We start from the raw sequence: 23,925 nt of genomic DNA, 5'->3' as shown, positions 1-23,925 counted from the left end.
CGTATCATTTCCTGGTAATAGAGCAAAGTAATGGAAATAATTTGAGATTACATAAATACATTCATCCATCTACTCCAGGTAAAAGTAGAGAAAAATGTGATTCAAAAGTGTTAGTGAATTGGGGCACTTGGGTGACTCAGTCAGTTGAGCTTCTGACCCTTGATTTTGACTCCGGTCATAATCTCAGGGTCATGAGATAGAACCATGTGTCAGGCTCTACTCTGGATGCAGAGCTTGGTTGAGATTCTCTTTCTCTCTGTTCTCTCCCTTCCCCCCTCCCAACCCTACTTGCACTCTCTCTTTCTCTAAAAAAAAAAAAGGTGAATTAACCATCTTGAATTTACTATATCTGCAGATGGAGAACAAATTAAAAACAGAAATTTTGAATATAACTGCCATTGTGGAATTTGTTCTCTTGGGGTTTTCTGATATTCCCAATATTCAATGGATTCTTTTTGGAGTATTTTTAGTCATCTACCTAACTATCCTTATGTGCAATAGCATCATAATATTGATAATAAGAATTGACTCTGCTCTCCAGACCCCCATGTATTTTTTTCTCAGCAATTTTTCCTTCTTAGAAATCTGTTATGTAACAGTCACTATCCCAAGAATGCTCATGGACCTATTGACCAAGAAAGGAAATATTTCTTTCTTTGCCTGTGCTGCGCAAATGTGTTTTGTCCTTATGTTTGGAGGTTCAGAGTGTCTTCTCCTGACAGTGATGGCCTATGACCGCTATGTGGCCATCTGTAACCCTTTGCATTATACTCTAGTCATGAACCACAAGGTCTGTGTCCAGCTGGTAACTGTGTCATGGGTCAGTACAGCTCCAGTTGTAATTGGGCAAACATGCCAGATTTTCTCTCTGCCCTTTTGTGGGTCTAACATAATTAATCATTTCTTCTGTGACATTCCCCCAGTACTCAAACTTGCTTGCGGGGACACATTTGTGAATGAGATAGCAATCTATGTAGTTGCAGTGGTCTTCATCATGGTTCCATTTCTGTTGATTGTTTTCTCCTATGGCAAAATTATATCCAGCATTCTGAAATTGTCATCAGCCAAAGGGAGAGCTAAAGCCTTCTCCACCTGCTCCTCTCACCTGATAGTTGTAGTCTTATTCTATGGAACGGCTACCATCACTTATTTACGACCCAAACCAAATCAGTCTGAAGGAGTTGGAAAATTGATCTCTCTTTTCTATACCGTTTTGATCCCAACATTGAATCCCATTATATATACTCTGAGGAACAAAGACATCATGGTAGCACTGAGAAAACTACTAACAAAGTTATTAATGTGACTCAAATTATGGAATTTGCTTATGTGTTCATCATGTAGAGACAATAGAAAAAAAGTCTTCTAGTTTTATTTCTCAATAATGATCATTAATGTCATCATAGCAACCTCACATTATATTAAGAAAATTCAGTTTTACAGGATTAAGTTAAGGGCTCTGTAAACCAAAGCACAATTTATCTCGATAGCAGCAATCTAATTTGAAGATTCATCTGTCCTCTACTGTGAACTAGTGAGTTACGAGATTGCCTGAACAATACAATAATAGCTAACTCAGTGTGTTTTATAAGGAAGGTTTAGGGTCATGTGCTGTGATCATTTTTTTTTTAACCTTCCCATTCCTTCAAATATATTTGCTGCCATTCCTTGTACTTGTGATTGAATTTAGTCAGTGACAAAATCCAGCAGCAGCCAAGATGGTGGAAGCAGGAGAATCAGTATTTTCCTTGCATTTGTCCTTCTGTCTATCTCTTGTCATTGTCCATGTTGCTTTAAGATTACAAATCCTGAGAATTTTCCCTTTACTCTGGTGACATCATTCCCTCCCCCTTGTAGCTTCAAGTTTTGCTTTGATAATATCTATTTAGTATTACGAGACTCTGGAGTTTTCACTATAAACTATCCAAATGGATGTGTAACACATTGAAATGTTAGTCCTTCTAAAATAAATGTCTATTTACAATCTGCAAATGTGCCTTATTTGAAAAAAAAAAAAAGGAAAAAAAAAAAGGACTTTGTAGATGTAATCAAGTCAAGGAAATGAGATCATCCTGATTTAAGGTGGGCAATATATTCCTTGACCAGTGGCCTTATGAGACAGAAAGGTAAACACAGTTTAAAAAATAGAGTCACCGAGAAGAACCACATGTGAAGGTGGAGGCAGAGATGGGAGTGATGCAACCAAGAACCAAAAAGATCAAGAGCCTCCAAGAGCTGGAAGAAACAAAGAATGAGTCTCCCTTAGATCTTGTAAAGGGAATGAGGAGAGACTGCTAACACTGTGATATTGGACTCTGGATTCTAAAACTATGAGAGATTCAATTTTTGTTGTTTTAAGCTCTTCAATTGGTGGTATTTTGTTACAGTAGATCTAGGAAAGTAATGCACTATGTAAGTAGTCTTTTCATTGAGTTGCTTCTATTTGAATCCTCTGGAATAAATTCTGTACCCTTTTGGGGAAGTAATTTGGCATTTTTTTCTTTTGAATGAAAAAATTAAAGTACTTCTTTTATTTTAAAAACCATATCAATGAAGGGCGCCTGGGTGGCTCAGTGGGTTAAAGCCTCTGCCTTCAGCTCAGGTCATGATCCCAGGGTCCTGAGATCAAGCCCTGTGGCAGGCTCTCTGCTCAGCAGAGAGCCTGCTTCCCTTCCTCTCTCTCTGCCTGCCTCTCTACCTACTTGTGATTTCTGTCTGTCAAATAAATAAATAAAAATCTTTAAAAAAAAATCAATGAAAACTCATCTTATAGAAATAATATTTTCCAAGAATAATTATTACCTATATTCGTTTAAGAATTTTTATTAAATGTGTTTGTTCAAGAGTGTTTATAAGAGGTTTTCTTTTGTTTTTTGTTTTTTTTTGGGGGGGGTTATAGTGCAAAAGGAAACAAGAAGCAAAGGGAAGGTGCTCTCAGTTGAAACATACTGACATAGTGGAGTACATCTACACCATATAATATAAGCCAGCCTGTCAAGACAATGTTTTAGATCCCCTTCGCTGAAGAATTTCCAAGCTTTCCTGACATGTGAGAAAGTAAATGCATGCATAAAACATAACTATTTTTGTAAGACAAAGAAGGTTAGCAATCCATAATCTCATACACTAAAAAAAAAATTAAGATTTTGTTTATTTATTTGTCAGAGGGATCCAGAGAGCACATGCAAGGGAAGCAGCAGGCAGAAGGAGAAACAGGCTCTCGACTGAGCCAGGAGCCAAACATGGGACTCAATCCCAGGATTCTGGGATGGTGGCCTGAGCCAAAGGCAGATGCTTAACTGACTGAGCCACCCAGGTGTCCCAAAACAAAAGCTTCTTGCATATATATGATTATATATGTATTTGTATATATTTATATCATATATTACATATATAATATATATAAAATGTAGATACACTATTCTACTGAGGGAGCAAAAATAAGCTCTAACTAAACATAGAAGAGAAAGTATGAATTATTTTTAAAAGATTTTATTTATTTATTTGATAGAGAGAGGAATCACAAGTAGGCAGAGAGAGAGAGGGAAGCAGACTCCCTGCTGAGCAGAGAGCCCAATGCAGGGCTCGATCTCAGGACCTTGAGATCATGCCCCAAGCCGAAGGCAGGGGCTTAACCCACTGAGTCACCCAGGCACCTGAAAGTGTGAGTTATTTTATGTCAATATGATTTTGTATTAATATTCTTCACTTACTTTGGAACACTGTAAAATTCAAACCTACTAATATATATTAACAATGCTGGTTTGTTTAGGAGTTAGCATATATTTGCCTTTGGATTCAGTTTTATTCTTTGATGCTAGGATATCAAATGCTGGAATTTGAATGGAGATATATTTTATGTACAGATCAATAGCGAATGTATGAACTTCTGTCCTCATGCAGTGGGATGTGTCACTCTTTGGACACATGGATATGTTTACCCCAATGGGAGCTCTCTGAGCCCAGCTTTAGGAATGTTTAAAGAGGCTTCATCACATAGGCAAGACAGGCCATTAACTCTGTTTTCAGCCCCTCTCTCTTCTAAGAAAATGGAGGTAAGGAGAGCTGAAAATTCTAAGTTTCTAATCATGGCTTGGTTCTTCTGTTGATCAATCAGTCCTCATGCAAAAGTCATCCAGGAGCCTACCCAAGGTTGCTTCATTAGAACAAAAGACATTCCTACTGCCCAAGAAATTATAGGAGTTTTAGGAGCAGGGTCAGGAACTAGGGTCAAAGACCAAATATTAAAACAAAAGATGCTCCAAGTGTGCTCATCACTTAAGAAATAACAAGAGTTCCAGGAGCACGGTGTCAGCAGTCAGGGCCAGAGATCAATATGTATTTCTCATTGAGGTCACAATATCACAATCATACCAATCAGAAAGAAAAAAAAAATTGAACAAAACAAAACAAAGGAATATATGTCCCTATTTAAGGAATGCTCTTCTTCTCTTTTCTGTGAATTCTTAATCTATTTAGTACACTTTTCCTTTCTTTTTTTTTCTTAATATAAATTCAATTAGACAACATATAGTACACCATTAGTTTCAGATATAGGGTTCAATAATTTATCAGTTGTCTATAACACCCAGTGCTCATCACATCATGTGTCCTTTTTAATGCCCATCACCCAATTACTCCATACCCCACCTCCTCTCCAGCAACCAGTTTGTTTCTTATAGTTAAAAGTCTTTCATGATTTGTCTCCCTCTCTGATTTCTTCCCATTCAGTTTTTCCTCTCTAGTTCCATCCATGTCAATGTAAATGCTAAGTACTCATCCTTTCTCATGGCTGAGTAATATTTCATGGTATATAAATACCACATCCTCTTTATCCATTCATGTGTCAATGGACATCTTGGTTCTTTCCACAGTTTGGTTATTATGGACATTGCCTTTATGAACATTGGCACATGTTGTGATGAGTACTAGGTGTTATATGCAACTAATGGATCTTTAAACACTACATGAAAAACAAATGAGGTAGTATATGTTGGCTAACTGAACATAATAATTAAAAAAAAAAAAGAAAGAAAGAAAGAAAGAAAGAAAAAGAAAACCAAAGCTAGTGGCTTCACAATGCCAGACTTCAAGTTATATTACAAGGCTGTGATTACCAAGACAGCATGGTACCGGCATAAAAACAGACAAATAGATCAATGCAACAGAATAGAAAACCCAGAAGTTGACTCTCAAATCCGTGGTCAACTGAATTTTGACAAGGCAGGAGAAAATATCCAGTGGAAAAAGGACAGTCTCTTCAATAAATGGTGCTGGGTACATGGGTGCATGTGGACAGCCACATACAGAAGAATTAAACTGGATCATTCTCTTATACCATACACAAAGAGAAACTCAAAATGGATAAAAGACCTAAATAGCAAGGCAAGGGAAACAAAACAAAAATGAACTAGTGGGCCTTCATCAAGACAAAAAGCTTCTGCACAGCAAAGGAAACAGTCAATAAAATTAAAAGGGAAATTATGGTTGGGAGAAAATATTTGCAAATGACATGTAAGATGAAGGACTAGTCTCTAAAATCTATAAAGAACTTATAAAACTTAATATCTCAAAAATAAATAATGTAGTTAAGAAATGGGCAGAAGACATGGACAGACATTTATCCAAAGAAGACATACAAATGACCAACAGACACGTGAAAAAAAATGCTCCACATCACTTGGCATCAGGGAAATATACAAATCAAAACCACAATAAGACACCACCTTATGCCAGTCAGAATAGCAAAAATTAACAGGAGAGGAAACAACAAATGATGGCAAGGATGTGGAGAAAGGGGAACCCTCTTACACTGTTGGCGGGAATGCAAACTGGTGCCGCCATTCAGGAAAATGGTATGGCAGTTCCTCAATAAGTTAAAAATAGAGCTACCCTATGACCCAGCAATTACACTATTAGGTTTACTACACTTTTCTATTTATATTTTGGCCTTTTTTTTATATTAAAGAACAAGCCAAGACCACTTCATTTGAGATATCATTTTTTAAGATTTATTTATATATTTATTTGTGAGAGAGCACCATTGGAGAGTGCATAGGGAGAGGGAGAAGCTGACTCCCCTCTAAGCAGGGATCCCAGTGTGGGGTTGGATCCCAGGACCCTGGGATTATGACCTGAGCTGAAAGCTTAATGAATCGAACTACCCAGGTTCCCCAAGATATTATTTATAATTATTTTTCCCATTGTATCCATTCTATTTGACTTTACTTTGGCGGCTTATTTCTTTTATCATGCCGAATTACGTATTTTGACACATCTTTTTTTTTTTTTTTTTTTTCAAATTTTGTGTCCTGCCTTCTTAATTGTGAGCCATAAACTTTCATTACTTCACAATTGGTGGGAGGTTGGGGGAACCAGGTGGTGGGTATTAGAGAGGGCATGGATTGCATGGAGCACTGGGTGTGGTGCAAAAATAATGAATACTGTTATGCTGAAAATAAATAGATAAATAAATAAATTTAAAAACAAACAAACAAACAAAAAAGACCTTTTCCTTAGAATGTTTTCAACACTTCAGTCACTAAAGTATTTAATAATATATGCTCTTCACAAAAGTTCATTGTTCTTTCCTGTTGTCTGGAAACTGGCTGCCCAATTGTCTCAAGAGCATGTACTTTAAATGTCTGTATTTCACCAATTTGGTAGGCTATCTTTATTGAGTGACAAATTCTCATTTGTTTTTGAGTTTTGTTTTGTTTTGTTTTGTTTTCTCAATATTCTATTTTATATCATCAGAAGACCTCTGTACCCATGCCTGGTATTACACCTTCTGATTTTGCGGCTTTGAAGTCCTCAGCAGAGATACATCTTGGACACACATCCTTGTAGCTCCAGCCTGGAGGGGTTCTCAATCACTCGCTGAGCTCTCATCTGGCTCCTTTGTGAGATCTGCTGCCCTCCTCCTCATCTCCTTCCATGATCTGGGGCACATGCTCCTGATGGATCCCAGGTCGATTTCCTAATCATTTCCTGTTACCACATTGCTATAGGAGTTCTCTCTCTGAAATAGTTTCCTTTCCTAGTCCTAAACTCATAGAAACCACTATTTACTAAACAACTGGAAGCAACATCCTATTTTTGACGTGAGAAATTGTTCCCAAACCATGATTCTTAAACAATCTTTTGGAACAAAATTGCCTTTCCTAGAATTGAAGTTTAGAATTCACAGACTCTTTGCTCTGAATCTTTCCCATGATCTCAGCTAGATTTATTTCAGATTCTCATTTTACCCTAAGTAAAGCTTGAAAATATTCACACCTTAAAGATGTAAAAGGAAATTGGGAAAAGATTGATATGCCTGCCGAAGGAAGGAAAAATTTCCCCTTTTCAGATTAGCCTTAGCTTAAAATTTTAATTTTTTGAACCACGTGTAATTCATTCAACAGCTAAATCTCTAGTTGTGCAGGTGACCATGAAGAAACCAATAGTATAATAGTTTTGTGTATAAGAATAACATTTTTCATCAGAACATTTAACACAGTGGTTACACAGGCCAGCTCTAACTAGTGATCAAGGAACCTATCATAGAGGAGAACATAAGAAAAACAAATCTGACTTCGTGGTCTGATAGGAACAGACTCCCAATGGAGCATTTAGAATAGAATAGATAAGGTAAGAATTAGATGTGTGTCGATTTTGGATGGTCTCAGATAGCAGTGTTCAGTGCTCTGTTCCATGCCTAAGAAACGACATATGCTGGTGGCTCTAGTCCATATAGGGGCTGAAGAGAAAGGATTCTGGGAAGGCTAAGAACTATGTGGAAAAATTAAAATATAACACATCAGAGATGCCGTAGTGATGCTTCTAATTAGAATCTAAATTTGTCAGGTGGAAGAGATCCCTGAGGTAGAGTTAAATAACTTTCATTTAAAGAACAGTTCATGTTTGGAAAGAACAAATTATTATAAAGGTGCTTCACATATCTTTGATGACACAAGTAAATTTCAAATACAATAACTAAACCATTAAATCCTCTATAGTGAAAAAAATCAGCAACAACCCAAAGAAGAAAGGTAAATACAAACTAATTTATACTGATACTAGGCTTAGATGATATTTTTAAATTTAAAACTTGCATTTAACACAAAGTAACACATATATCATGTTGTTACAGTGACTTCTATATATTTATGATTCTATTAAATAAAATTTACAATGAAATAATGTTAATAAATAATGGGATTAAGTCATTTAGAAATACTGAAAACTGTAATAACTGAAGTAATTTTTCTAGGTGTATGTAATATTATTGGAAATTTCATTTTGCACCAATACACTGTAACAAATAAGTGTTATATTTATGTATTCAACCTCATAATGTAATAAGAGATTTAAAGCACAGTAATCCATGAAATCATGTTACAACCTTTGGAGAACCCAAAGAACATATATTTTAAAGAAAACAAGTGATAGAATTAAGGACTTGCAAGATAATGAAAAACAGTTTTAAATCCAATATTGTTTTTAAATTAATTTAAGGTTTAATTAATTTAAGGTTTAAGTTGTTAATATATACCAAATCTATAAATATAACTGAAGCTTGGGTGGCTTCCAATATTTAGTTGAAGTAGAGTGCTGTTTTACCTTCTCTTAATCATTTGGAGATTTTCACATAATGGAGGCTTGGGTTTAAAGAAAACTCTTACAACATTAAGTTTTATTTCCCTTTATTAATAAGAACTTAAATATTTATAAGAAAGAAAGTAGTATAATATTGTGAGAGCTCATGGAGCAAACTCTGTTCTTTGTGCTTTGCTCCACTCTTGAGAAATACAAACACAAATCTTACTATTTCATGTTATATATCAATGATTTCATCACCAAAATGTTGAGTTTGTACAACTAGAAATTATATTTTATTTAGCATGGTAATTTTCTTCCAATAATAAGCATTATTTATATTAAATAAATGCCATTTGTCATAGAGATACATAGAGATTGGAATTTTATTCTCTTGTATATTAATCCATGTCTCCCCTTTAAGAATATGATTTTTTTGTTTCTTTATTTTAATTTTTATTGTGTTTATTAATCACCATAAAATACGTCATTAGTTTTTGATTCAGTGTTCCAAGATTCATTGTTTATGCACCTCACCCAGTGCTCCATGCAATATGTGCCCTCCATAATGCCCACCACCAGGCTCACCCATCCCCCCAAAGAGTCCACAGTCTCTCATGGTTCATCTCCCCCCTTCTGTTTCCCACCCTTCACTTTTCCTTTCCTTCTCCTAGAATATGATTTTATTTAAAACATGTCTGCTGCTTTACTTAACTTCAGAATCAAATACTTGGCACGATCTTATGTGTGTAGCCATTTTCTCACACCTATAAGTGATCCTAACTGGGAAAACAGCCATGGTCTTTACTTCCCAGGTCCTACATTATAAGTGAAAAGAAAGGCTTACTAAAGGAATTAGCCAAATTGCAACAATCTTTGCTGAGCAATGATAGGTACTCTAGGACTTAGGTTCACAGAATAGAGATAATAATATATACAAAACTATTGGTGGAGAATTCACGTCTGCAGAATGTGACATTTTTTATGACATTCTGATGATTGCTTTGAGGTCTCATTCCATTTCCAAATTAATGACTTGATGCAAAGAAAAATAAATTAGAGAATTTTTTCATGCTGCTTAGAGCAGAGTACAATTCAGAAGAATAAGTTTTAGTTTTTAATAACAATGATAACAGCTACCTTTAGAGAGATTTGTATGAGTGCCAGGACTTCAAATTGTTTTACATGTGTGAAATGAATACATTAATGTAAACATCCTAAGTGTCGGTACAGTATTTAGCCGGTTTTGTAGTTGGGTGAACTATAGCATGAGGAGATTAAGCATCTCTCATGAGGTTATAGAACTAGCAGGTGGTGAACCCTTGATTTAAATCCAGCCCATCTTGGCAGTGGATTCCATATCCATGACATTATAGTGTGCTGTTTGGTGGACAAAGTCCAAACCCACCAGAACGGAGAAATGAAAGGCAGACCTGAGATTGACCTTGAGCCAAGAAATTCCAAGGGTACAATACCTAAGGATTCATTCACTCTCAGGATTCAACAACACAGATTCAGCTCTGAGAATGAGTGAGTGCCTCTCAGTTTTGTACCTGAGCTCTCTCACTCACCTTACCTTCGTCCTGGGCTTGATGAAAGGAAAGAATGAAAAAATAGACATGATCACCAACAAGTAATGCAATAATTGTATTAAACACAATTTTGCTAAACAATGTGTTACGACCTTGGAGACTAAGGACTTAAGAACACATTACCATATTCATAGCATATTAATTATAGTTATAAGACCATAACTAATAATAAATCAGAATAAAATAGATAGGTAATTTTACCAATATTATCTCATTTAATTATCACAAATAAGAAAGCAACTTTAAAAAATCTAAATGATTGCTTAATGTCACACAGATAATAAATCATGAAGTTAGGATTTAAACTAAAGTTCAACTAAAATATAAATAAATAAAATAAGGCGCCGGTGCACCTGGGTGCCTCAGCTGGTTTAGCATCTGACTCTTGGTTTTGGCTGAGGTCATGATCTCAGGGTTGTTAGATCGATTCCCACATCAGGCTCTCAGCCTGGCACAGTCTGCTTCGGATTCTTTCTATCCCTCTCCCTGTACCTTTCTCCTGATTCTCTCTCTCTCTGTCTGTCTCAAATAAATAAATAAAATATTTAGAAAAGTAAGCACTGAGTCATAACCATAACACCTATGTACATGATCACATTATCTATCATTAGTAAGTCTCAATATTCTTATCTCTGAGAAGTGTTTAGAAACTGGTTTGTCAAGTGTTTTTTGAGAAACAAAAGAGATAGTGGAGATCACACAGCACACAGACCCATACCTCCCCACCCCCACCCCCACACACATACCCACAAGGAAAGAACACACGCCAGGCTGTCCTTGTTTTCCCAGGGTCACCCTTTTTATTATTTTTATCTGTTTCCATGCTCCCAGGCAATTTTTCCTGAATGAAACCCTTTTATAGTCCCCATTTGATATCCTACCAAAAAGATTTGTTTTATTTCCCTATGTGTGATAAAATACTCTTCTACTTTTTTTTTTGTAAATTTCCTAATATTAACTGTATAATAAGAAAATGAATGAGCAAGAAAAAAAGTGATAAGAGGATATTGAAGAGTTCAATTAGGCAGTTGAAAATATATGGGGAAGACAAAGTCTGATGTAGTTCTACAGAAGTGTGGTAGAGGAAACGGTAGGGGAGTACAATAGCATCGTCAAGAAATGTAATTAAGAATGGGATCATATGGCATAACAGGAGATCTGTTTTCAGTGATTGCCAATGTTTCCAGTGACTATGCTGAGCAGAGCATAGTTTGGTTTATCCTGGGCTGTATTTGGAAAGTATATGGAATGATCTTAAAGGAAATTTCAAGGGAGTGTGTACAGTGATAATCCACAGGATCCAAACTGAGAAAGTGAGAATTACACGAATAGTAACATTATTAAATTAGAAACAATTACAGTGATTATGAAAACCAATGTAGACACTCTAATGTAATTTAGAGAATAGGTACTGATGCATTAAAGTAAAATAAAAGTACATGCTCAGTTGACCCTTTCACAGATGAAACACCAAGGAAAATCACAAGCAGAAAATCTGACTGAATTGATAGAATTTGTTCTCTTGGACTTTGCTGAAGTTCCCCATCTCCAGTGGCTTCTATTTGGAATTTTCCTAGTCATCTATATTGTTATTGTGATGAGTAATGGCATCATATTTCTAATAACAAAATTGGATCCTGCTCTCCAGACCCCTATGTACTTTTTCCTCGGCAATTTTTCCTTTTTGGAAATCTGCTATGTTTCTGTTACTCTCCCCAGAATGCTTATGAACCTTTGGACCCAGAGAAGAACGATTTCTTTAGTTGCTTGTGCTACACAGATGTGCTGTGTTCTTGTGTTGGGAGCCACGGAGTGCCTTCTTCTGACAGTGATGGCCTATGACCGCTATGTGGCCATTTGTAACCCTCTGCACTACCCTCTAGTCATGAACCACAAATTTTGCATCCAACTGGTGGCTGGCTCTTGGGTCAGTGGAATTCCAGTCCAGATAGGGCAGACATTCCAGATTTTTTCTCTGCCCTTTTGTGGCTCTAATTTAATTGACCACTTCTTCTGTGACATCCCCCCAATACTCAAGCTTGCTTGTGGGGACACATTTGTGAATGAAATGATGGTCTACATAGTTGCTGTGCTGATCGTCACGGCTCCCTTTCTTTTGATACTTATTTCCTATGGCAAAATCATCTCCACAATCCTTAAATTGCCATCAGCCACAAGTCAGGCCAAAGCCTTCTCCACCTGTTCATCGCATCTTATGGTTGTGGTGTTGTTCTTTGGATCAGCCATTATTACCTATTTAAGACCCAAAACCAGTCACTCAGCAGGGACTGACAAAGTGCTTTCTCTTTTCTACACTATTGTGACTCCTATGTTTAATCCCCTCATATACAGTCTAAGGAACAAGGAAGTCATAAAGGCATTGAGAAGATTGCTACGTAAATAATTCACTTCATTAAAAATGTGATACTTGCAGGAATTGATTCTTTATGTATTGGTGTTGAAATTTCAACAGATATTTATATTAATTTCTAGTATCTGTCTATACAATGGTAACTTTTTTCTAAATTAAAAATTACTTGTAATGTTCTAATGTGTCAAATCATATATTTATGCACATTTTATCAAATAACAAGTCATTCCATTGGTAATTTCATAGTTTTCTTGTGTTTTATTTTCCTCTCTCAGTGAGAACTTCTGACAAGATTCAATGTAATGAACTTAGTTGTAATATGGGCTTTGTTGTTTCACTTATGGGAAACCGTATCATTCATTTCTGCAGAGTTGCTTTTGAGAGTTGCTTTTGCTTTAAGAACTGGCTTGACAATGAACATTAAAATAAATAAATATGTATATATTGCAATGACTCTACAAGAAATCATTAAAGAAAAAAAGCACCTTTCACTGGAAACATAGTTTTATAAACTATTGGTGCACTAATACTAATCAATATTAAACACAATTTATGCTACTACCAGATTAAACATTTCTATGTAATACAGTTTTATGATTTGATAAAAGTAAATATTGTTATTAAAATATTTGCCTGTGGGTTGCCTGGGTGGCTCGGTGGGTTAAACCTCTGCCTTTGGCTTAAGTCATGATCTCAGGGTCCTTTGATCAAATCCCGCATCAGGCGCTCTGCTCAGCAGGGAGCCTGTTCCTCCTCTCTCTCTCTTTGCCTCCTCTCTGCCTACTTGAGATCTCTCTCTGTCAAATAAATAAATCTTAAAAAAAAAAGAAAATAAAATATTTGCCTGTAATAAAAAGAGGTGAGAAAGTTATGGGAATGTATGTTCAATATACTTTTCTAGAGATGAAAATGTGTATATCTAGTCATTGCAAGATATACATATTTATTTATTGATGGGAAAATTAGGGAAAAGGAATAAAGTTTTATAAAATATATCTATTATAGGGGCACCTGGGTGGCTCAATTGGTTGAACACTGGATTATGGCTTCACTTGAGTCGTGAACTCCCATTGGTGGGATCAAGCCCTGCATAAGCCTCAGCACTAGGACTGGAATCTGTTTAAGATTCTCTCTTCTCTGCCTCTCCCCCTACTTGCTCGTGCTCTCTCTCTCTCTCAAATACATATGTAAGTAAAATCTTTAAAAATATATATCTGTTATGCTCCACAAATGAGTGAAACCATATGATAATTGACTCTCTCTGCTTGACTGATTTCACTCAGCATAACCAATAGCATGGAGGACAAGGGGCGTTAGAGAGTAGTAGGGAATTTGGGTAAATTGGAAGGGGAGGTGAACCATGAGAGACTATGGACTCTGAAAAACAGTCTGAGGGGTTTGAAGTGGCGGGGGGGTGGGAGGTTGGGGTACCAGGTGGTGGGTATTATAGAGGGCACAGCTTGCATGGAGCACTGGGTGTGGTGAAAAAATAATGAATACTGTTTTTCTGAAAATAAATAAATTGGGGAAAAAAAAATATATATATATATATCTGTTATAAAAACACAGATATTACACACCTAACTTGTATACAATAAACACACATACTGGAAGTGATCAACAAAAATATGATCATCAATGTAAATTATGGGTATATTAGGGTAAAATATTCTATTATCTTCTCCTTTGTTTTACTGATATTTATAGTTTATTGCAATAAGCATGTGTTATTCATGTAATCATGAAATGTGAATATGTATTCATAAATATGTATTCATTGTGTATCAGGAAAATCATTACGATTCATTGTTTGTATTGTTTCTCTATTTGTTCTGATGTAATTAACCTTATTAATTGTCAGTATTTATGCCTAAGAATCCTTGTGTATGCAGGCAACAGATCTCTAAGGAACCATGACCTGTCACCAGTACTTCCAATTAAAAAAGAATGTGCTGAAGATTGCACTCGCTTTTAAAGTTTTAGTCCATAAGTGAAAAAGTCAATTCTACTCATTTCATATGAACATATCAAAACTAAAAATATGATGTAAATGATTGGCTATAAGAACAAATTAATAAAATAGAAACATAATATGAACAATAAAAAATGCCAGGAAAATTTCCAAGCAGAAATTATATCATTCCTGAAGCTATTATATGTGGAATGGAGTGAGGCAATTATAAAAAATTCTTTCCATTTTCATTGTCCCTCCTGCCTAATGTAGGAAAAAAAAAAGTTGAGATAGAAGATATACCAAGGGTGAAAACATTTAAAAAATAACTCTAATAGATGTCATCAAATCTAACATTTTTATAGAAGGGCAAATAAGAGCTATGTTCTTGGAGCACTGTGATTATTTTTTGCTGGATAGTGAAGTCCCATAGCTTCCTCCCAAAATCTGTGAACAGTATCAACAATTATTTTCTCACTTAACTAGTCAACCTACAAAGTATACACTATATATTAACTGACTGAAATTTAAGTAAAAATCTGAAACAAACAAGAAAACAGGAACCACTTACAGTGATAATTATATGCTGAAAACTTATTTGTCCCACTAGTTTTTAAATATGATAATGTGCAGCAAATAGATGTGCTTTGTAAATTACAAATATCTTTCTTGTCAAGATAAACTTTTTTTTATTTTTAAATTGTGTTAACAATTCATTCACAGTTCTAAGAAGTTGACTTTTCTTCTTTATAACAGACATTTATTTACACAACTACTCATGCCTGTGTGAATTTGTGTGTATGTGTGTATATGTGTGTGTGTGTGTGTGTGTGAGTGTGTGTGTGATGTTTCTTTGAGGGTCATTATTCTATGGCAATCAAAATATTTCTAAAAGAGAGTCCATTAATAAATCAATAGGCTTCTCCATACATTTGGTTTCTGTACTGAAAGCATATGTAAACATTAGGAAATTGTTTCATATCCTAAATCAAAATAAAAGGAAAAGAGACTTCAGGAAAGCTTTGCTCTTTTATTTTTCAAGTGGGATCACATTTAGAATCACAAGTAAAATCAGGTGACTTTTAAATTTGACAAACTGCTTTCTTTCACTATGATGAGGAAGATAATAGATGACAATGGGAAAAATTCATTAGAAAAAATGAAAGTAGTTAATTAATTAGAAAACATTTCTAGGGTGCCTGGGTGGCTCAGTGGGTTAAGCCTCTGCCTTTGGCTCAGGTCATGATCTCAGGGTCCTGGGATCGAGTCCCACATCGGGCTCTCTGCCTGGCAGGGAGCCTGCTTCCTCCTCTTTCTCTCTGCCTGCCTCTCTGCCTACTTATTATTTCGCTCTGTCAAATAAATAAATAAAATCTTTAAAAAAAAAAGAAAACATTTCTAGAGGCTTATACTCTGAAAATCAGTTGACTAGAAGCAAGAAGAGATACGGCGTAGAAGAAAATAATGTGATATGGAGAGTTGATAGAAAGCTAAGTGATATTCCGTGTCTGGAAACTGTGATAGACCCTGAAAGCCCAGGAGCCCAAATATTTTCTGGTGTATAACTTGAGAAGCCAAAGCAAAATAGATTCTGCCCAAAGGTTTAAAAAGGCAGGGAAATTTAAAAAGGCAAGGATTTGTATTAACATAGTGGCAGTTAAAATAATTTCCATGTTTAAATGTGCAGCCTTAAAAAAAAAAAAAAATAGTGCAGGGGCACCTGGGTGTTTCGGTCGGTAGAGGGGCAGACCCTTGATTTCAGCTCAGGTCATGATCTCAGGTCCTGAGATCAAGCCCCAGGTCAGGCTCTGTGCTGAGCTTGGAGTCTGCTTAAGATTTTCTCTCTGGGGGTGCCTGGCTGGCTCAGTTGGTTAAGCATCTGCCCTTGGCTCAGGTCATCACATCAGGTTCCTGGGATGGAGCCTGCAACTGGCTCCTAGCTCAGTGGGGAGTCTGCTTCTCCCTCTCCCTCTGCCTCCCCTCCCAACTCCTGCTTCCTCACTCTCTCTCACTCACTCTCTCTCATGCATGCACTCTAATAATAAATAAAATCTTTAAAAAGAAAAAAAAAATTCTCTCTCTTTTCTCCTTCTGCCTCTCCCCTCTTACACTCTCACTCTTTATTAAAAAAAATATGTGCAGCCTTCATTCACTAGAAAACTAGATTTTGTCAAATGCCTCCTTCTCCAAAATTCTTGAATTTTCTTTATTTTTTTTAAGATTTTATTTATTTATTTGACAGACAGAGATCACAAGTAGGCAGAGAGGCAGGCAGAGAGAGAGAAGAAGGGAAGCAAGCTCTCTGTTGAGCAGAGAGCCCGATGCAGGGCTCGATCCCAGGACTCTGGGATCATGACCTGAGCTGAAGGCAGAAGCTTTACCCCACTGAGCCACCCAGGTGCCCCCAAATTCTTGAATTTTCAACAAGATTTTTTGGATCCAAGATCATGATTATGTGTTCATAATATTACAGTGGGATAGTGATATGAAACATTATTTTCATTTTATAGACAGAGTAGTTGATACAAATGACAACAGAGTCTCTCAAGGATGCATATTTAGGGTAAATTAGAAATAAAAATCTTGATTCCTGAACTAATGTTGTTTTCATTATACCATAGCATGTGATTATCCAAGAAGAAAACAAAATAGCATTCTCATAAATATTGTAATTATCTTCAACACCCTCATCATTATTACAATGGAGAATATGTTTAATTCCTGATACATGCAAGAAAATACATGAGGTAGGTTAAGGTATTTGTACTTGTACATACTTTTAAAAAAAGATGACATAGAGCATCATGTTAACTGTGGATGTTTAAAATGCAAGTCCCTAAAAATGAAGATTCAAACTTTTGTATCAAATGTTGCAATTAAAATGCAAATCCTTATAAAAAGGACCTAATCTGAAGGGACAAATATCTACAAGGATAACAAAACTTATAAAGTGGCATAATTGTTGGGTAAATGAAACAGTCAAGTATTAACAAGAATGTTTAGAAATAAAGACTGAGTATCCTCTGAGTTGCACATTCAAAACAGAGAAGTGGGTGTTAAGTACAATGTTAATAAATGCCCTAAATCTTCTTACCCTTAAGATATTTATGATTGATTAGTTCTTGATTTTACCTGCACTTTCCAGTAAAAAGAGCTTTATTTTATAGAAATGAGACAAGGATAAAATGGGAAACATTAGTCACTGTTACACTAATTTAATTATAACTTGTAGGAAGACATGTTAGGCATCTTCAATATGTAAATAGTACTATTTGTGATATCAAGCAATTGTGTATGAAACTGTGCTTCTTGTTTTCTCCCCTTTACAGTTTTAAATGGGTTCTTTAAATTAAATATGAAAAAAGTCATAGACTGGGGTGCCTGGGAGGCTCACTTATAAAAAAAGTCTTAGGTTTATTTTTCACTGCAACTTTGATCAATCAAGTAAGCGATGGCAAAGAATTCTGAGAAGTTAGAAATACATTTCAGAAACAGGTATAAAGCACAATGATGAAATTATTTTATTTTATTTTGGTCAATTAATTAACGTATAGTGCATTACTAGTTTCAGAGGTAGAGTTTAGCGATTCATCAGTTGCATGAAACACCCAGTGCTCCTTCCATCAAGTGTTCTCCTTAATGCCCACCCTGTTCCCCCACCCACCATGAAAAATATTTAAAACAAAGTGATAGGGCAAAGTCAGATGTTTGACTTTCTCTGGATACACATGGAAACATTTTCGTAACTCATACTGAGAAAGTGGATATAATGAAAGATTTTAATTTTGCTTTTAATTTCTGTTTACAATTTAAAATATGATATATAATTTGTCTTGTGTTCACTTCCTCAACACATATCTAGTGTAAACCTATCACAAAGAAATGAATGGGTCATAGATACAGGTGGGAATTACAGCATGGTATTTGTAAATATTTGACAAATAGGAAAGGCCAGCCCTATTTCTTCCACACATTTTTAAAAACTATTCTAACAGTTGAAATTATCTAAAAATTTTAAAGGTAGGTAAACTTATAATATGCTGTGAAAAAAATTGTCTTAAAAAATAGAACATTTGAGAATTGATTAATTGTCTTGTTAAAGAAGAAACCACAAGTGACTTCAGGCCAGAACTCTCAAATACATAACTGCAAAGGATTACATAGTAATTCTGAACAACATTGCCATAGTAAACATGAATATAGAGACATTAAATTATATTTCTGTGATAACCATGAGAAAAATTTATTAAAAATGTGATCTGTAAGATGCTCACACTGTTTTCTTGAGTAATAATTTTTTCAGGGCTGCAATCACGTCCTTGTTCCTAAGGCTGTATATCATGGGGTTAAACATCGGAGTCACTGTGGTGTAGAAAAGAGAGAGCAGTTTGTCAGTTCCTGCAGAATGACTTGATTTGGGCCTTAAGTAGGTGATGGAAGCCGACCCAAAGAACAAAAGCACAACAATGAGATGGGAAGAACACGTAGAGAAGGCTTTAGACCGGCCCCTGGCTGAGGGAAACTTCAGGATGGTGGAAATGATTTTCACATAAGAGCCAAGTATAAGTAGAAAAGGAATCATTGCAAATAATATAGCAACTACATAGACACACATCTCATTAAGTGAAGTGTCCCCACAGGCCAGCTTGATCAATGGGGGGATGTCACAGAAGAAGTGACTGATTTGATTAGAACCGCAAAAAGGCAGGGAGAACACCTGACATGTTTGCCCTATCTGGACTGGAATTCCACCGATCCAGGCACCGGCAGCCAGCTTGAGGCACAACTCGTGGTTCATGACTAGAGGGTAGTGCAGAGGGTTACAAATGGCCACATAGCGGTCATAGGCCATCACTGCCAGCAGGAAACATTCAGTGGCTCCGAGCAGAAGGAAGAAGCACATTTGAGTGGCACAGCCCAGCATAGATATGCTTCCATCCTGAGTCCAAAGGTTCACCAGAATCCTGGGGAGAGTGACAGACACATAACAGATTTCCAAGGAGGAAAAATTTGCAAGAAAGAAATACATGGGTGTTTGAAGAACAGAGTCCACTCTCGTAATTAGTATGATAAGACCATTTCCTGTTAAGATGAATATGTAGATGAGAAAGAAAATTCCAAATAGAAGTCCCTGGAAGTTTGGAAGGTCAGAAAACCCTAGGAGGACAAACTCCACGACTGAAGATAAATTTCCTCCTCCGATCTGGTCTCTGGGTATCATCTGTGAAAATAAAGAATTCGAGATGTGAAGTCACTTTATCTGCCTGAGTTGTAGCTTGCTTAACTATAAAATAAGAGCACTGCATTTTAAAAATGGACAAGTCCCTAACAATGACTCCTAGAGAAACATTTGCATTTGATGTTAAACCGTGATTTAAAAAAAAAAAAAAAAGTTCATTCTTTCACTATCATCCACCAGAAAACATCCCTGTCAGGGATTAGTCTGCTGAAAAATGGTATATTTTCTTGCTATTGATAATGAGTAATGCTGCATGTTGCTATCAGCTTTGATGATAGGAATATCAAAGTCTAATTGGAATCACATTAATAAAAATAATATTTATAACAAGCCATTGGACAATTTTGCTTAGAATGAACTTTTCCATCAATTCCTCTCTCTCATGTTATTTCTTTTAAAATATTTCTATTTATTCACATTTGGATTTAAGCTCTCTCAAATATTTTTTGTGACATCATATCATTATATTTTAAGAAATGAGCTGAAGAAAGTAATTTCCTGAGTGATCTCTGTGATTTTTTTTTTGTTTTATAATAGTTATTATAGCCAGTTTATTTCAACTGGAAGAAGTCATTCAAAAGTGGCTATCAATAGGTAAAGAGATATTTACCAAATTGCAAATACTGCATTTAAATGTTAATTCCTGAGGTGAATAGTCAAGTTTTTCATTCAAGACTTAAGTCAAAGGGAGAAAAATCTGAAAGGTTTTCTTTTTAAAAGGGTCCAAGCAGAAGGTTGCCCTTCCTACTCTGATGTTCATTTTGCCTATTTCCATCCTATTTCATAAAATACTCTATAAATTATGCAAAGGTTCCAGTTCCTTTAGCAGTTTCTCCTAGACAATGCAACTCCTTCCCAAGCTCTATTGTACCAAGAGAACCTTGTTGAATTATGTAAGAGTTTAATTCACCTAGTACTCAAATAATGGAAAGTTCTGGAATGAGGGTATCATTTCTATGGTACTGAGCAAAGGCTGTGCACGTATTCCAATATCTGGGGACTCCTGGAGCAGGGAATCAATGCTGTGGTAGGTGCATTCACAGGCACTGTCTTATTTGATCCTCACAATTGTGCTGGGAGGTAATTCTATCACCATTTTACTTGTAAGGTAACTTCTACTTTAAATGTTCTATGAATCAACCAAGATCACAGCAAATAAATGGCATTACTGAGGTTTGAATTCAGGCTTGTGTGCAAGTAAAAGTCCAAATTACTTTTATTACAACATATAAAACCAGGAGACCATAAAATATCCTTCCTGGGTACTTAATGTACATAAACTACTCAGCATGTGTTTGATTCATAAACGGATAACAATCCTGTTACTAACTGGCAAGCACTATACACTCCACCAGTGGTGGGTGTGGGATATGTTATTCTCATACTGTGTTTGTATTCATCTCTCTCTCCCCTCACAGTTAGTCCTGTCTTTAGTCTTCTCTAGTATTCTAATCAGTGAACACTTGGGAAAAAGAGAATGAAGTAGAATGAACAAATAACTGGAAAATAAATTGGAAACAAATAATCTACAACTTATGAAGACGCTCAAATGGGGTTTGATGCAAGTTCTGAATAAGAAGTAACGATGAATTTTTTTTAAATTTCACATACATTATAAACATGGAGTTATACAATAAAGACTGTTGAAATGTAGGAATCAGATTCGTCCGTGTCTACACAGTTTCTAATTCCCTCCCTAAATATTATAATATCATAAAAGCTTTCCTTAATATAACATTAGGTAGCATTTTTTCTATGAATTTTTAAATTTTCAGCCTATTCCAATAATGCCACTCATAGGCAGATTTACTAAAATACTGAAAGATGTTATATATTGATCAGATATAGTGCAGGGTTTACAAACGAATCTTCAATTTTTTAAAATATTTTATTTATTTATTTGACAGAGATCACAAGTAGGCAGAGAGGCAGGCAGAGAGAGAAGGGAGGAAGCAGGCTCCTTGCTGAGCAGAGAGCCCAGCAGCGGGGCTGGATCCCAGGGCCCTGAGATCATGACCCGCACCAAAGGCAGAGGCTTTAACCCATTGAGCTACCCAGGCTCCAGAATCTTCAAGTTTTTAATTGAAATTAAATTGAAGTAAATTGAAGACAACTGAGTTAGAAAGAATCAGTGCAGATATCCAGCGGTCTCAGAATGTAAACCCTATTCTAATTCCACTGTATATTTCAGATTCTGTTTGGCAGCTTTTACTTACATGATTTCATATTTAATATACATATATATGACTGATTTTATATCTTTCATGATTTTGTCTAATTTCCAAAATTTTCCAGTGAAATTATAATGTTTTGCAATTCAAAGATGGTTTTACCCATATCTTCCATAAAGCTGTACACCTTTTATTTTCTCAAATGACTCTTAAGGAATAAATGAATCAGGAACCAAAAGAAGTTCAAGCATCAGGGAGGAAGGGAGAAAGGAAGGCAGAGGGGAAGGAAGGAAGGAGGAAGCAGGGGATGGAAAAGTCACAACCTGAGGTTTCTTCTAAGCATTTTCATAACTAATATTTACCTTAATGATTAGTAATATATGGTTTCCAATATTTTTAATACACTACATTCACACCTAGAATTGGAGAGGAGATTGTATTATAAGCATTGTCTGATTGCATGTATGTGTTTCTTCATTATGTCTAGAGACCAAGAAGGTCATGTTCTACTCTGAAATTAACACTACGTTCAGTCTTTCTCAAAAGTCCTTCAAGCTGAAAGGTAAACAGAGACTTGATTCTTTTGTGCATTTAATAGACGCAATTTCATTGCAATCAGACTTTTTTTTTTTTCTCAGGGACACAGGAAAGTTTCTGTTTTATCTAGCTAATGACCTCAGAACTCTAAATCCCCTTGAATAAGGACAAAGACAGCCAGTTACATTAGCAGTTCTGGTCTGTAGTATTTCTTTCATCAGAAAAAAAAATTTAATATCAACATATTTTTAAAGACTTTATTTATTTATTTGAGAAAGAGAGAGAATGGGAGTAGGGTGGGGTTCGGAGGGAAAGGGAGAAGCAGACTCCCCACTCAATCGCAGGACTCCAGGGTCATGACCTGCACCAATGACAGATGCTTAACTGACTGTGCCACCCAGGTACCCCTCAATAATTTTTTAATGACCTAAAGTTTCAGATTTCAAGACGGTGTTTCTTTAGAAATAATTATTTATTTCATTGATGGCAGGGTACAGACTTATTTTTAAAATATCCAGCTACCACCTTACTAAGTTTTGCTATATTAGAATTCTAAGAATTACTGTATTGGAATAATTTTCTTTAAAACTGCCCCAATTATTAAATCAGTTTTGTTACATTATAAATAATGCTACCTTTCAAAGTAGGACATTTTAAGTGCTTTTTATCATTTGTCTCTCTGATCTCCTCAAAGGAAAAAAAGAAAGAAAAAGTATAGATGTGGTGTGAAATACAGTTTTAACTTAACTTCACTAGATTATTCCCTTAGTATTCTATAAATATTTAGACGTTCTGATTTTTGATACTGAAGATACAATAGCTCAGAAAACCAAACTAAGATGCAAATAAGGCCTTTGATGAAAAAGTTCATACTTACCTTTATGGACTCAAATGAAATTATTTCTTTCTTTGACACAGACTGTTTTAAATGCTTTTCTCTTGAAAATGTGGTTCTAGAACATTAAATGCCATTCTATTGAAATTAAATTTTAAACTATTTGAATATTAGGAGTTGCAAATACCTAACCAATATTTTTCTTTTGAAGCAAATAGTGCTCTTTAAAAAATACCTTTCTGCCTTGTGGGAATGTGTCCTCTCCCAAATCACCATTTAATTGATTTAACTCATTATATTTGCCATTCGAACATTTTGGGAAATAACCAAATATATCTCTGGCAATAGCATTTCTTCTCAGAGGTGTCTTACTCTACAGTTCTTTCAAACATTTGATCTCTCATACTTTTTTTTTTTTTTTTAAGATTTTATTTATTTATTTGACAGACAGAGATCACAAGCAGGCAGACAGGCAGGCAGAGAGAGGGAGAGGAGGAAGCAGGCTCCCCGCAGAGCAGAGAGCACGATGCGGGACCCGATCCCAGGACCCTGAGATCATGACCCGAGCCGAAGGCAGCGGCCCAACCCACCGAGCCACCCAGGCGCCCCATCTCATACTTTTTTTTTAAACTATCTCTAGTAAATAATA

General features: G+C 35.7%; 3 protein-coding genes across 3 annotated transcripts; 2 read left to right on the top strand and 1 right to left on the bottom strand.

The window, feature by feature from the left end:
- Positions 1-337: 337 nt before the first annotated feature.
- Positions 338-1,306, top strand: LOC122914417 (olfactory receptor 10AG1-like). Its single transcript, XM_044261030.1, has one exon. The coding sequence runs from the start codon at positions 356-358 to the stop codon at positions 1,304-1,306; it is 951 nt and encodes a 316-aa protein (XP_044116965.1). The 5' UTR covers positions 338-355.
- Positions 1,307-11,634: 10,328 nt separating this feature from the next.
- LOC122914416 (olfactory receptor 10AG1-like) lies at positions 11,635-12,576 on the top strand. The gene has a single exon (XM_044261029.1). The coding sequence runs from the start codon at positions 11,635-11,637 to the stop codon at positions 12,574-12,576; it is 942 nt and encodes a 313-aa protein (XP_044116964.1).
- Positions 12,577-18,764: 6,188 nt separating this feature from the next.
- Positions 18,765-19,742, bottom strand: LOC122913646 (olfactory receptor 10AG1-like; the record flags this gene model as incomplete). The annotated part of the gene is made up of 1 exon (XM_044260297.1): positions 18,765-19,742. A coding segment is annotated over one exon (978 nt), but the record flags the coding sequence as incomplete, so codon positions are not given.
- Between the last annotated feature and the right edge of the window lie 4,183 nt (positions 19,743-23,925).

Source organism: Neovison vison, chromosome 7 (assembly GCF_020171115.1).
Source record: "Neovison vison isolate M4711 chromosome 7, ASM_NN_V1, whole genome shotgun sequence".
NCBI lineage: Eukaryota > Metazoa > Chordata > Mammalia > Carnivora > Mustelidae > Neogale > Neogale vison.
The sequence above is the reverse complement of the archived record's forward strand: the minus strand, read 5'-3'. Positions and strand labels throughout refer to the sequence as shown.

What these genes read in the sequence shown, in the direction of transcription:
- LOC122914417 (XM_044261030.1), top strand. Translation starts at nt 356, where the DNA reads ATGGAGAACAAATTAAAAACAGAAATTTTGAATATAACTGCCATTGTG.
- LOC122914416 (XM_044261029.1), top strand. Translation starts at nt 11,635, where the DNA reads ATGAAACACCAAGGAAAATCACAAGCAGAAAATCTGACTGAATTGATA.